The following is a 15236-nucleotide window of genomic DNA, read 5'->3' on the forward strand; positions in this document are numbered from 1 at the left end:
ATGGGATTGTGAGACACTGCCTGCTGAGCTTGACCTTGCACATGACTTTAACCACGGTAGACCAGGGAATCTTCAGAAGGCCCCAGGCTGTCATGGTAATTTATTGAAGCGCCTGAAACTCTGACTTCTGTGGGGTTAGGCAGAACCCCCTCTGCCTGCCTAACCCCACAAAAATTGCGATTGACTGCAGCATATGATTGGTTAAATGACTGGCAGCCCGCTCAATACAACCGCGTAAGGATATTTATGTATATGTTTGTCATTGTGCGTTATGGGGTTAAAGTACCTGAAAACCCCACTAAGGTAAAAAGCTATTTTGGGTAACATCATGCATCAGGTTCATCACTCTTCCAGCTGGACAGATGGCTATATCTTATGTATGTGTTTCATTACACTTCATCTTTTGTCATTCTATTGGTTTCATCTTTTTCAATTTAATGATATATATATATCTGCAGAATATAAGAAATTTATAAGAAATAACTGCTATAAACTGACAACCTGTCAACATGAAGCTATATGGACATAAAATGAACACAAATATGGGCATAATTACCAACAAATCCTCATTACGTGTTTGTAGTCAGGTGTGCATTTCTTAATAGGTTGTGGCTGGGTGCAGTAATCCATTATTTTGTTTAATACATAAATGGTTGGCATGGTTGCCTTCCAGCATTGGGGTCCTGGCAGGTGTGGAACGACCACCATAGCATCCATATCGACTGCTCTGGTGCCCGCAGTGGCATTTGGTAATAATGATTACTGTGTGCACTGACAGGTAAGGCCTGGGCTGTACTGGATGTCTGTCACCCATTATGGTCCAGGCTTTATTCCCCAGCCTGTGCTCTCTCCAGTAGGAGAAATGCAGGGACATCATCTCGACTGCTGGGCTGAATAGGGGAGTGCTTGAGCCAAGGATAATTCTCCGACTTGTCCTCAGCATGTGAGCTCTCCTACTTAGCAGATGTGAGGACATCACTGCATCGCACCTGCTGGAGAGAGCGGGATGTGTTCACCAGTAGAATGGGGCTAAGGTAATAGTCGCACTAAGGGGAAGCACTATCGATCGATTTGACCTTCCCTGTTCTATTATTGTAGTGTTTGTTCAGTTACATCACTGTTTCCTTTCTTCCAGCTGAAGAAAGAACAAATATTATCTCCACATATAGTAAAAAATAGAAAAACATATAAACTTGGAGTTTGCTTATTTTTTCAATTGACTGTATATGTATTAAGAGATATAGATATAGAAAACAAAACAAATATATACAACCCGTCCTTATAGCAAGTCATCAAAACTTAGTATAAAACTCAAAATAGGAGGAGAGAATGAGTAAACATAACTATGACTCTTGGAATACATGTGACTTTAAACCTCTCCCTAGCAATTGTTAAGCATAACTTCTCTTGCAAGTTACTAAGGAGCAAGTACCAGAGTGAGGCAGTGCACTACATTTATTCAGGAATCTGCTGGCATGGAGCTGCTTCTTCAACAGTTTTTGAGTGCGCTGGGACTTATTTTATGTTTTCAATTTATACTGAAATGTTTTGGATTTTCAAAGTACCTGTTTCCACGCCTTTGGGGTGTATTGCCCCCATCTTTTCTTCAAACAATGGGAGAATGGGCAGGTAATGCTTTCTTTTTCCACGGTTGTGAATTACCAGTATGACTTTATGATAGTTATCAATGTTTTTTTTCTGTTTGTTATGAATATAAAATCATGTTTTTAATTTAAAAGTAATTGAAATATTTATTCTGCAGTATCTATCTATTTTAAATGTATGATTATTTTTCAGTATCTAAAGTGTATATTTTATTGTATGTATATTTTTATAAATATTTTATATTTTAATTGTTTTTATATTAAGCTTCACTAATCACGGCTAAGATAAATTAATTTCTGTACGGATTAAAGAAATATGAATAAACTCCACTAATTTCATAAAATGTAGCATATGCTGGTGAATATATATAGCACTGTCAAATGCAATCCCTCGTTGACCATAGGCTGTAGGTAGTTCCATTAGTTTACTTGACAAGGGGTGGGTAAATGGATCCACCACCCATTTTACTTTACTCTGGAGTGCTGCCTCTATTTTCTTGTATTTGGCTATAGAAGATAGATAGACTAACCAAAATCATGTAATTAGTGGACTCAAACCCTGATTACACAACATCAGTGACATATTTGACCAATATACAATAGAATGTCAGTTTTTTGGTATTTTTAGGCAGTTATTCATCAGTCCATATTAACTTTCTATTATATTGAGAAGTGTAGTTGACTGCAGTGCTAGCCTTCAAAAATGGTAAACTGTACGGTGTATTTTTTTTTTTAGACTGGGTGTGTATGTATCTATATAGTCAAACAGTTTACATATATCTGGGGCATATCCTTTGAGGCAACTTTTATTTTCAGTTTTTATGAATTTTCAGAATTCTTTTTTTGCCAATTGTAGTGCAGTACAATTGAAAGGAATCAGTAAAATGGGAAATGATTATAGCATATTCACTGACGTCCTCATAAGCCCTTTTTCATGGGTGAGCTCTATAGCAACTAGATACTTTAGTCTGGCAAAACATTTGTCTATTTGAAGCAATTAAAGAAGGACACTTGGTTCTTTCAATTCACCAATAAAAAGCTCCTGTTTTTTTCTATGGCAGTGTTCACAGCACTTCACTGGCGTTTCAGCAGCCACGTATTCCCTCCCTTTCTTATACAGCATTGGTTCACTAGCATTGATACTGTATATTATACCAAAAGTAAGGCCTGTTTAACAATTTTGTAGCATATAACAATTACTTGCCAAGGTAATAATAATTTATTATAGTTAATAACAGTAGAAAAGAGAAAAGCAGCAAGATTGAGCTGACTGAACATCCGTGTACCTGACCTTCTTCTGTTCTCTGTTCTGACCCATAGCTGCACGCCCTGAACTTGGCCCGTTTATCGGATTACATGTACTTTGCCTGCAGTGACATCTGCCATCCCTGATTATGATTGTCACTTAATCCTTTGAGGTGCTGCATCTGTATCTCCTGGTCCCCTGTGGGTCACCTGTCACTTGCAAATCAAGACTTCTCCAAGAGGTAGCAGCTGGGTGGTTCTCCTGCAGTTTAGTTCCCTGAGTAGGTGTCAAAGAGGAACACCTAGGGAGCCACTTAGATAAAGTCCTTAGGAGTAGCTTCAGCCCAAATCTGTTCAAAAAACACAGTGGGTCGATACCCACTTCATTATAGACTCAAATTAACCTATCAGTGTGTTTTTGGAGAATGGTAAGAAATCAATGTAAACATGGAGAGAGAAAAAATTCTGACTCCATGCAGATGTAGGTGCTTTGGGCCCATCCAAAATGTTGTGATCTACTGGTTGGTGTGCACAAAGCTGATTCTTATTTGTAATACTGTAGTTCGTTGTTTATTTCCATATAGTACTGCAAATGGTCCATGGTCTAATAGAGATATCATCAACTTGAGTTGTTTTCACCCAGTCTGAGTGCCATAAATGCCTCTCTGCATCCTTCAAAAGAACTTTCTCAGTAATGTTCATTATCAAAGATTTTGGTTGGATATCAGGGCTTTTTATTAACTGCAGAAACAAAGAGAAAAAGAGCTCATAGTACCAAAAATATATAAATTTTATTAGAACATGATAAAAAATATCAGAAATAGAGAAAGCTAATACATAAGATGCCGTAAAACATGATGATGAGAGCGGAGAACAAAAAAGAGCGCCACCCCGGGAGGAGAAACACAGGGATGAAAAAATGGAAAAATACAGTGTATTGTAGTATATAACATGGGAAAAGAAAGTGCTGGGTACAATGCCCAACCCATGTAATGAATAAATAAATGATGGAACCATAAGGTGCCAGGTAAAGCAGGGTCAACACATGCACCCCCAATGGCATAAAAAATGCAAACACATGTAAAGATGGAAGTATGTTGCATAAAAAGACCAAGTGTGGGTAAATAACAAGATCATATAGCCAGAGGGGGGCAGCAGGAGACCGAAGCTCACCTGAACAAACCGTGTGCAAAGAGACCCAGGGTGGCGCTACCCCAACGCGCGTTTCGGCATGCCTTCGTCAGGGGGTAGCGCCATCACTGTGAATCAGGTATAAATGAGCTCTCTCAGCCAATGAAAATAGATGAAAATCCAGGCAGCCCGCATCCAGCCGCTCCACGGCCGGCCACATCAGTGTGACAAGTCACATGATCGGGCGGCTCCGGCGTGAGGCACCGGAGGCGGCACCCGGATGACGCGCGCACGCATCGCAGAGGGGGAGGAGAGTCAGGAAACCAGCGGATAACCATAGAGGAATGATCATTCATAAAAAAGGAAACAAGCTACCTCTAAGTTCGAAAACAGTAACCATACCATATTAATGTATCAATGCGGCATGTCTGACTTTATGACAATATACATGTAATTGAGCAGTTCAAAACATAATATACATAAAGTAGAGCAACAAATACAAAGAGATGCATTTATATAAATGTATACATATTGTACATAGAAATACATACAACGACATAGTTAAAGAATGACGAACATGATCATAATGGAGTGTAATATAAGAAGTGAGAGACAGTGATTGTGATGTAAATAAATAAGTGAAGACATACCAGGAAATGTGGGGAAAAGGGAAGATTATACATATAGTATAAATGTATGTAAGGAGTAGTGCAAGCGAGAGAATATTGGAATCCATAATCAGTGGCTAAAAATTGAGAATGATACATGATGTATAAAGAAAAAATCATAATAATAATAGGGGACAATAGTATACATAATAGTAAGATTAGGGAAAATGAAATAAAAAAGCTAAAAAAAGCGAATCAAGAATTGTATATATATAGAAATGAATAATAAATATGATAATATATAATAAATAGAGAAATTCATGAAATATATATATACATAACTAGGTATATAAATGTGTAAGGCCAGATAGAAGAAACATAGTGTTGTTAGAATAAGAAATGAGACTTAGAGGACCAATGCAATTATATACTAGCATGGAGGAACCAATTATATACCAGCATAGAAAAGCCGGATATATGTATGACGGTGCCAAAAAATGTGTGTGAAGAAGTGCACCGTGAAAAAAATGGATGTAAAAATGTAAAGGGAAAGAGAAAAGAAACAGGTGGGAGGGATAGTAGGGGGGAGAATGAATGGGATGAAAAAGGGGGAAGAGAAATGATGTGAAGAGAAATAAGAAAAATAAAGAAGGGGGAAAAGGAGTATATAGTAGCTATGTCCGTAGATTAGTCCCGCAAATGAACTATACTAAAGAAGCAATAACATGCTGGAGGTAATCCAATCCTAGGGAATCAGAGAGGAGCAAGGTGGCTGGATATCCATCAAATGGAAGGCTAGAGAGAGAAAGAATAAAAATAATAATAATAAAAATCAGTAAGTATATAAACAGACAACCTGTTAAAAGAAAAAAGATGGGATCCACAGTAGTGGACCCAGCGGCTACAAGAAGGAAGAGAAGCCCAGATTCTCATTAAGGCCCCTGGGACGTAATGTCCCAAGGGTCCATATCCAGCGGCTCTCCTTTTGGGCCAACCGCTTGGATGTATTGCCTGCACGTAAATCTACCTGGATACAATCTATACCTCTAACTCTGAGACATCTCGGATTACAAGAGTGGAACTCCTTAAAATGCCTAGGAATAGGTTTTAAAGCCTCAAGCTCCTTCACCTCCTGTGCATTGATGATATCCCTCACGTGTTCCCGCACGTGGACCCTCAGTTCACGAGTCGTCAAGCCAACGTATATCTTAGGGCATGGGCATACAGCATAGTAAACCACCCGCGTGCTGGAACACGTGAGGGACTGAAGGATTTTGAAGGATCTAGCTCCAGATGAATCCACAAAGTCAAAAGAACGCTCCATATTTGGACAAGCGGCACATCTGCCGCATGGTCTGAAGCCGATCTTAGGACTGCCTTGTCCAATACAGAGTTGAGATGGTGTCAGCTGGAGATAGCCTCGAACTAGACTATCCCGTAGGGTGTTGGCCCTACGTGCCGTGACAAAAGGTTGTATGGATAGAAGCTTTTCCAAGACGGGATCCGTCAGTAAGATGGACCAATGTGAGGCCAAAATCTCCCTCATTTTTTCCCACTGTGAGTGGTATGTGCTTACAAATCTGATTTTATTATTTGACATCTTGTCTCTTTTGGTTTGCAGCAAATTTAGTTGATCCTGAGTTTTAGCACGCCAATAGGCTTTTTTTTATTATTGCCCGATGGCTGTAGCCTCTCGCAAGGGACCGATCCTTCAGTTCACTGGCCTGTCTTTCAAAAGTAGCATCGTTCGAACAAATTCGACGGATGCGTAAGAACTGGCCGACAGGGATAGGAGAAATAGTGCTGATGGGATGCAAAGATGTAGCATGCAAATAAGCATTGACGGCCGTCTCTTTACGAAAAACATCCGTCCTGAGGTGGCCGCCAGCATCCCTGAATACAGAGACATCCAGGAAATCAACTCTCTGCCTACTGTGTGTGTAGGTCAATTTGATGTTTCTGGAGTTGGTATTTAGTAACTCAAAAAAGGCATGAAGTTGTTCTTCAGTGCCCTGCCAGATCAGGAAGACGTCATCTATGTACCGCGCCCATAAAATGGCGCGGTCCATGAAGACGTGTCTGTCTGACAGGAAAAGGTCCCTCTCCCACAGCCCCAGGAACAGGTTGGCATACCCCGGCGCGCATGCCTTTTTATTAACTGGCATAACTTTTGATCCCTATAGACTCATTAAATAAACTCCTAATGTCTCAAAATGTTAATATTAAATGTGTAAACCAATTCTGATATCTGGGTATTACGGTGACTAACAACATTAGTGATTTCAAAAAACTTAGACTATCTCCACAGCTCCAGAAATCAAACAAAAAATGCTGCCTGGAATAAATTGTTCCTATCAGTGACTGGTAGAGTTAACTTAATGAAAATGGTTCTGGTACAGAAATTGTTATATATTTTAAATACTGCTCCACTACGGCTTCATCTTACCTGATTCCATAGAATTAATGGTTATTTTAGGGACTTAGTATAGAAGAAGGTGCATGCACAGTTGAAATTGGAGGTCATACATCTTCCTAACTACAGATATGCTCATGCAGCTGCAGTACCCCAGAGCAGGGGTTACTTTTAAATTTACTGCTGTTTAATGCTTGTCATGTTATTTAATGTCATGTTATGCTCTGTATACCCAGTATAGGTATGGATGGAAGTGACGGTGCTAATAAACTCTGGCACTTCCCCTACTGGATCTTGCATCCGACCCTTGCTGAGTCTAGAGTGTTCCAGCAAGGAGAGGAAGAGGGAGGAAGCAACTCCATTCCTCACAAGACTGGACTAAAGTTACAGAGACTCACTGATCTCTGGATGATCTACAGAATGGAATAAAGAGAGAAAGACACCACAGACATAATTTGATCCAAAGGAAAAACATGTCAGATCAAACCACGTGTTGCCAGTCTCACAGATCTGCTGCCACCTGTCGCGAGAATGTCCATATGTCTCGGTACGTCCGTGACAGAGATAGTACCCCCCAAAATTTACAACTCCAGCACACACTTAGGGCTCATGCACACAAATGTATTTTCTTTCCATGTCCGTTCCTTTTTTTTGCAAAAAAAAAATGGAAGTTACTCCGTGTGCATTCCTTTTCCGTATGTTCGTATTTCTGTTCCACCAAAAAATAGAACATGTCCTATTATTGTCCGCATTACCGACCAGGAGAGTACTGTTCAATTAGGGGCCAGCTGTTACCACAAAATACATATGGTCGTGTGCATGAGTCCTTACTCAGCTGTTGTCCCAGGGCCATACTATGATGAATGATGAACAGGCCATAAGTTCCAGACTTTCTGAATTGGGTTTCCTCAACTGGGCAGCTGGAAATAACCTTGAGATCGCTATGCATATTGCTAAGCATTTCAGCCTGACAGATAAAAGGAATACTTTCTGAGAAAATGTACGGAGCATACAATACCAACTTTAAAGGGGTTGTGAAAGAATGCCTTTATTTTTTTTGCAACCCCCCCTCCCCCCATTGTCTGGACCTGTAAAGGAAAGATGACTTTCCTGCTTTCTGGTGACCGGCTCCACTTACGTCATGACAAATGGCCACATGATGCAAGAGGATCCAGTCTGCACAACATCCAGTGATTGGCTGCGGCAATGTCAATACGGATGTTGACATCGAGGGAGCCCAATGGAGAATCACAGGCCTGCAGGAAAAGAAGCAGGGAGCTTGGTTGGCGAGCAGGTAAGTCATATTTCCATTACAGGTCCGGACAATGGGGGTTGTGCCAAAACCACTCCCATTCTTTCATAACCTCTTTAAGGTCTAGGGGAAGTGAAATAATGGTTTGTGGCTATGATTCATTAGTTCTACTGAAGAAATTAAAGACCATATCTAAAAAATAACCTTTATCCTTTATTCATAAAATAAAGGATAATTTCATTCATGTCAAAGAGGGGAGAGCGAATGAGTGCAGGCAAAGTATGTGCACTCTCCCTAACTCTTATAGACTACATTGCTGTTATTCAGTATCACTCCATATTACTGACCACAGGTTTGAAGTTCATGAAGCACGTATAGATCCAGGATACATATCACATAGGCAATGACGAGTAATTTCCATTAAAGACTTAAGAAATAGAAGAGTGTATCAAGAGTTCAAGTGAAAAATGACGCATATGGGCAGGGAATGTGTTGTAAACTGTGATGTGCTGTGGTCTCACAAAGATGTCAAAATGCTGGTTGCCAAAATAAATGCCTTTAAATAGTTTCCAATGAGAAGTGTAAAATGGACTTTCTGTTAATTATTTTTTTTATTAAAATATAATTTAGGACATATGTGGTTGCCATTTTTGGCTGGAAAAAAAAGGATTTTTGTTTGGGTTCTGATTGGTGGTGGTGGGCAAGAGAAGGGACAGAATCTGCTACGTTTCTAGAAACAGTGGGGGCTATATCTGGTATTGCAGATCAGCCCCATTCTCTTGAATGTGACTGAACTGCAATACCAGACACAGCCCATGGACAAGACTGACAATGTTTCTACAAAACAATCCAGATTTGCTTTCTAATCCTAGACAAAGAATTACTTAGTACATACACTTCAGAGGTTTATGAGCAGTTGATGAGATGAAGCCTTGTCTTGCCTGATAAATCATTATGGAACATAAGTCATCTTGAACTACTTTGGAACTAAATTACATTAAAAATGTCTTTCTATTTCTTTGATCAAATCACAGAATGCCATTTCATTTCTTTTGGCAAAAATTATAATTTTCCTCCAGCCTCTTCACATTCCAACTATCACTATTTTTATAATAAACTGTCACAGTCACAGTGTTGTCTGTGACAACATGTACATTAATGTATGATAGTTTATCTGGTGCAATTGTTTCTGTTCATTCTGCTCACAGAAAATATAATTATTTTGTCCCAATAATTTTTTATGATCAAACTTGGAAAAGGTGTAAAAGTTTGCCAAAAAAAAATAAGCTTGACTATTACATGACCAGTGTGTCTTTCAATAAGTCTTTCACCCTCTTCTCATCTCCAGAGCTACATGCTGCATGTGAAGCAAGTTTGCAGGGTAGGCAGGAGCAGGGAAGTCAGGAGTGGTTGCGGTGGTATGCATGGGAGTAGTAGTACTCACAGTGGCAGTCCTCACCATGGAGCTCCCCGGCTGTGCAGTGATGGAAGGTGCGCAACCCTTCTTCCCCTCAGGGCACACCCTGTGCTTTGAGGTCTACTGTCTGGTGGTGGCTGTGGCACCCTTTGTGAACATTTGGTGAGTCAGGAACCACACAGAAATGCCTGCAGTGCAGTTAACCATCACTGCTAACAGGTTAATGCTATTCAATTCAGGGTGAATGGCAGGAGGGCTAGCGGACAGTGGAGGCAATGATCATTTGGTTAGCACAAATAAAGTCTCTCTTTATTGAATAAATAAAGAGGGTTGCAGTACAGACATAAGCAGTAAGAACTGTGTTCAAGTATTTCACAAGGCTTTAATTCTCAAGAAGGCTCTTTATTAGGGGTAGACAGCATGATGTTCTCCTCTAGGTCTCTCTCTTGGTATACCAAACAATCTTCCCAAATGACCACAGGCCTGCAAACTCTCAATAAATATTTTGTAGTTCCCAGCTGCCAGGTAAATCTCAGAAGCGTGGCGGGTGCCAGAAGCAGTTAGCTTAGTCCGCATGCAGTAAAGTCCAAAACCATTTACTGTCTAGTCTATGCATGTCCATGTACAGTAAAGTCCAAAACCATTTACTGTCTAGTCCATGCAAGGCTTTCATGGTCCTCAACCATCTGTATAAATTCAATGATACTTTCCTCAGAAGTTGTTCCTTAAAGCTAAAGTTGCTTTTCCTGGCAGATTTCACTCTCAGTGGTGGTGTGGAGAGTTCTTTCAGGGCCCATTTGACCAAGCACACCAAAACAGGTCTTCACTCTGGCTTGGTCACTTGCAGACTCTACCAACCAGGGGGCGGAACCAACTTGTCTCCTGGCAACTCCACTAAGAACTGTCTGTTTAACTTTTTCCTAATATACTTAGCCTTTCTGGATCACATAATCTCGGTCAGCATAACAGTAACTCCTTTATAATAGAGAACCTGAGTATAATAGCATTAAACCCTTTAATAATGATGGGTCACTGCACTTGCAGGCATTTTTCTGTTTTTCCAGATTCATCATTCTCATCTCTGACAAATGTTCATTATTTTTGGAGATGATCTTGAATCTCCAATAGTGTCCAGAAATGCCACGCATTTGGCCTGATTGAAGCAGGGAAGGACTGTGAACTTGAAGTGGCCCTGGGAAGTGAACCCTTATTGTAGGCTGGACCAACAGAAACAGGGCCAACACAAGTAGGCAGGCTCAGCGATACCATAGTGCTGCACAAAATATCACCTCAAAATTATAGTAAAAATTGGGTAAGTATGGCTTACCAAGTAACACTCACTTCATAGATGCCATCTAAACAAGGCACTGAAGGAAGGTGAAAAAGTTGCTTTGTTGGCTGTATTACATCTTTATATATATATAACATGATCCTTCAACACTCGTGAGTAAAAAATATTCCTTGAACTTGTATAAAAAAGACGTTCATGGTAGCAGAAAAGACGCTTACACTTTTTCATCCTCACTCATAGTCTTTTTATACAGGTTAGGCTAGTTTCACATTTACGGCACAGCATTCCAGAAAGCTGTTCCAGCAGAGAGTTACCGGAATGCCCATCGGCCCCATTAACTACGGTATAATGGAGTCCGAAGGGGATCCGCCCGCTTCCCAGCAAATATGCTGCGATTTGGCTGGGGGAAAAAACTGCACACAATACAGGTGAAACTTGAAAAATTTGAATATCGTAGAAAGTTCATTTATTTCAGTAATGCAACTTAAAAGGTGAAACTAACATATGAGATAGACTCATTCCATGCAAAGCAAGATATTGTAAGCCTTTATTTGTTATAATTTGAATGATTATGGCTTATAACTTATGAAAACCGCAAAGTCACAATCTCAGGTACCCTTTGCTCAGGGGGTATGGATTAATTAGCTGACTAGAGTGTGACACTTTGAGCCTAGAATATTGAATCTTTTCACAATATTCTAATTTTAAGTTGCATTAACTCTTCATAGTACTCCAAATAATGTACTCAAAAATACAACAAAATACAATGTGTTGATTTAAACCCAGTGGATATCTACTATCTAAGTATAAAATCCACAGTGCTTCCTGATTTTGTACTTTGTGATCCCAGTCACCATTGTATATGGTTTTATGTACTTTCTCAATGCCAATTACCTGGATGCTTGCCAGAATTGCATTGAATAAAATGCTTTGAAGCATTTTTGGGGATTGAAAATATAGCAAAGGTGTTCACCTATACGTTTACGCAAATTGTAGTACAATAATCTTAGCACAATATCTTGTATCACATTCAATGTATTGTAGCCTGCAACTTTCACCGCTAATTCAATAAACAACGTGGGGTGTACTGCAATTATTCTTATTCTAAACATTTTGCCATTACTAAAAAATTCTATTTTCTGTGACTTCCACAAATCTGTGCATAGGGAACATCTTGCATTTCCACATTTATATGGGCCCTAAGTTTATCAGCCAGGTGCCAACTGAAACCCTATAGACCAGGCATGCTCAACCTGCGGCCCTCCAGCTGTTGCAAAACTACAACTCCCATCATTCCCAGACAGCCTACAGAAGGGCATGGTGGGAGTTGTAGTTTTACAACAGCTGGAGGGCCACAGGTTGAGCATCCCTGCTATAGACAATGTTTTTTTAGCTAGAAAGTGACAGCTCGATTCTAGGATCTGTCTAAAATCCATATCTTTGTTTAACATAGGAAAATACTTTTTAATGATGCCAATAACCTCATAGTAATCTATACTGTATCTAGTACTATATACCAATCCTGATTTTTTCAATTGTACATTATTCTTATCCTGATATAAGTTTTATATGCGTGATTTTTTGTCAACTCTTACAGGTGCTCTAAATATCACTTATGGAGAATAACCCCATTATTTAAAGCGGTTTTCCGAGATATTTTTATTGATGTAGTGGGTTTATCGCTTTTGATACTGTCCCACATAGAAGGCTTATCAATAAATTGCAGTCTTTGTGCTTGTACTGCCATATTGTTGAATGGATTAGCCAGTGGCTGAGGGACAGACAGAGGGTTGTAGTCAATGGAGTCTATTCAGACCATGGTCTTGTTACCAGTGGGGTACCTCAGGGATCTGTTCTGGGACCCATATTGTTTAATATCTTTATCAGCAAAATTGCAGAAGGTCTCGATGGTAAGGTGTGTCTTTTTGCTGATGACACAAAGATTGGTAACAGGGTTGATGTTCCTGGAGGGATACACCAAATGGAAAAGGATTTAGGAAAACTAGAGGAATGGTCAAAAATCTGGCAACTAAAATTTAATGTTGATAAGTGCAAGATAATGCACCTGGGGCGTAAAAACCCAAGAGCAGAATATAAAATCAGTGATACAGTCCTAACCTCAGTATCTGAGGAAAGGGATTTAGGGGTCATTATTTCAGAAGACTTAAAGGAAGGCAGACAATGTCATAGAGCAGCAGGAAATGCTAGCAGAATGCTTGGGTGTATAGGGAGAGGCATTACCAGTAGAAAGAGGGAGGTGCTCATGCCGCTCTACAGAGCACTAGTGAGACCTCATTTGGAGTATTGTGCGCAGTACTGGAGACCATATCTCCAGAAGGATATTGATACTTTGGAGAGAGTTCAGAGAAGAGCTACTAAACTAGTACATGGATTGCAGGATAAAACTTACCAGGAAAGATTAAAGGACCTTAACATGTATAGCTTGGAAGAAAGACGAGACAGAGGGGATATGATAGAAACTTTTAAATACATAAAGGGAATCAACAAGGTAAAAGAGGAGAGAATATTTAAAAGAAGAAAAACTGCTACAAGAGGACATAGTTTTAAATTAGAGGGGCAAAGGTTTAAAAGTAATATCAGGAAGTATTACTTTACTGAGAGAGTAGTGGATGCATGGAATAGCCTTCCTGCAGAAGTGATAGCTGCAAATACAGTGAAGGAGTCCAAGCATGCATGGGATAGGCATAAGGCCATCCTTCATATAAGATAGGGCCAGGAGCTATTCATAGTATTCAGTATATTGGGCAGACTAGATGGGCCAAATTGTTCTTATCTGCCGACACATCCTCAGGATGTCATCGATATCAGATAGGGAAGGGGGGGGGGGGGGGGGGGGGTGACACCCGGCACCCCTGTGATAAGGTGGTTGAAGAGAAGGTGCACATTGTGCCAGCGCAGTCTTCCCTTCATTGTTTACCTGCTCGCCTTGGACATAGCAGCGTTGAGCAGGAGTAATTCGAAGAAGCCCTCTCATTCACTCAAATTCCTCAGAACATGGCCAAGGTGACAACAGGTCACATGCAGCAGGGAATTGACAGTAATCGTTTTTTACCTAAACCAGTTTGAATTTTACCCACAATCATGTTACCTATGAATTAATTTTCCCTTCACATGGAAAGTGAATTTAAAGTTATTATTATTGTTATTGAGATAGGAAATAAATTCAGCTACGGAGAACAAAGTTCCCCTACAATTGAGGTGGACATCATTAATGTACCTACCGTACCAGTAGATGTCTCCACAAAAGGAATTGCTAATAATAAAAATGATTCATAGAAATGTTAGAGCAGAAAATGATGCCCCCATAGGACATCCTTGAGCCTGTAAATAGAAAACCAAAATAATTATAAATAGCAGAAATTGAGTCACTGATACAATAAATTCCTTATGTTGATTGGAATAAGCAGCATACTTGTGCAATTGTTCAGCTAGTATAATAATGGCCCTGTCATGAGGGATTAAAATTATGTTTTAATATATGCAAATGAGCCTGTAGGAGCAATGAGGCATTGCCATTACACCTAGAGGCTCTGCTCTCTCTGTCCTCTCCACTTTGATAGACAGGGCCAAACGTGATGTTTTCACGTCAATTAAAGTACAGAGGGTGCAGCAGTTTCAGAGAGAGCAGAGCCTCTAGGTGTAACGACAATGCCCCCAATTTCTCCTAGAGGCTCATTTGCATATATTAAAAAAATTTCAGCAATACAGGCACATACTGTATGAAGATGGGACTAAAAGAAATGCCTTCAGCTTCCAAGTGCACATGTAACAGGTTAGTCAGTCTTATAGGTACAAATCTGCTGACAGATACCCTGTAAAGGCTTTGTCATGTATAAAGATGCCAAATAGCAGATGTGCTAAAATAACAAAGAAGTATCACTTAACTGGGATATCCACTGCTGCTCCAGCGCCACCACTTCAGTGCTTCTGATGATGTCCTGCAGTAATGAAATTGTGATTACTGAGTGGTTTCTGATTTTGAAAAGGGTTTTTGAGACCCCCAAAAATTAGCTTTCATCTGGGAATGTTATCAAATAAAAATAGCCATACTCACCTCCTCAAACCCTGACATTCAAGAGTCACCACTCCAGACCTTCCAGCAGACTTTCTTTCTGGCACTGCAGCAATGGCATACCTGACTATTCTACATGACCTCTGCAGCTAATCACTTACTTCAGTGTGGTCAAGTGGGGTAGTCAGGTATGTCATCACTGCAGTTATTCAGACCCATTCAAGCAGTTACTGTCAGGGGTT

General features: G+C 40.0%; 1 protein-coding gene across 3 annotated transcripts in view; it reads left to right on the top strand.

Annotated features, from left to right (window-relative positions):
- Positions 1-1008: 1008 nt before the first annotated feature.
- Positions 1009-15236, top strand: part of HSD17B3 (hydroxysteroid 17-beta dehydrogenase 3) — a 143186-nt gene continuing 128958 nt past the window's right edge. Inside the window, exon 1 of one of the 3 annotated variants that reach the window (XM_040420305.1) lies at positions 1009-1629. In XM_040420305.1, the coding sequence (XP_040276239.1) occupies positions 1476-1629 (154 nt within the window). In that variant the 5' untranslated portion in view covers positions 1009-1475. The remainder of the gene's footprint in view (positions 1630-15236) is intronic. The other 2 variants (XM_040420303.1, XM_040420304.1) reach the window with 2 other exon arrangements.

Source organism: Bufo bufo, chromosome 2 (genome assembly GCF_905171765.1).
Source record: "Bufo bufo chromosome 2, aBufBuf1.1, whole genome shotgun sequence".
Lineage (NCBI taxonomy): Eukaryota > Metazoa > Chordata > Amphibia > Anura > Bufonidae > Bufo > Bufo bufo.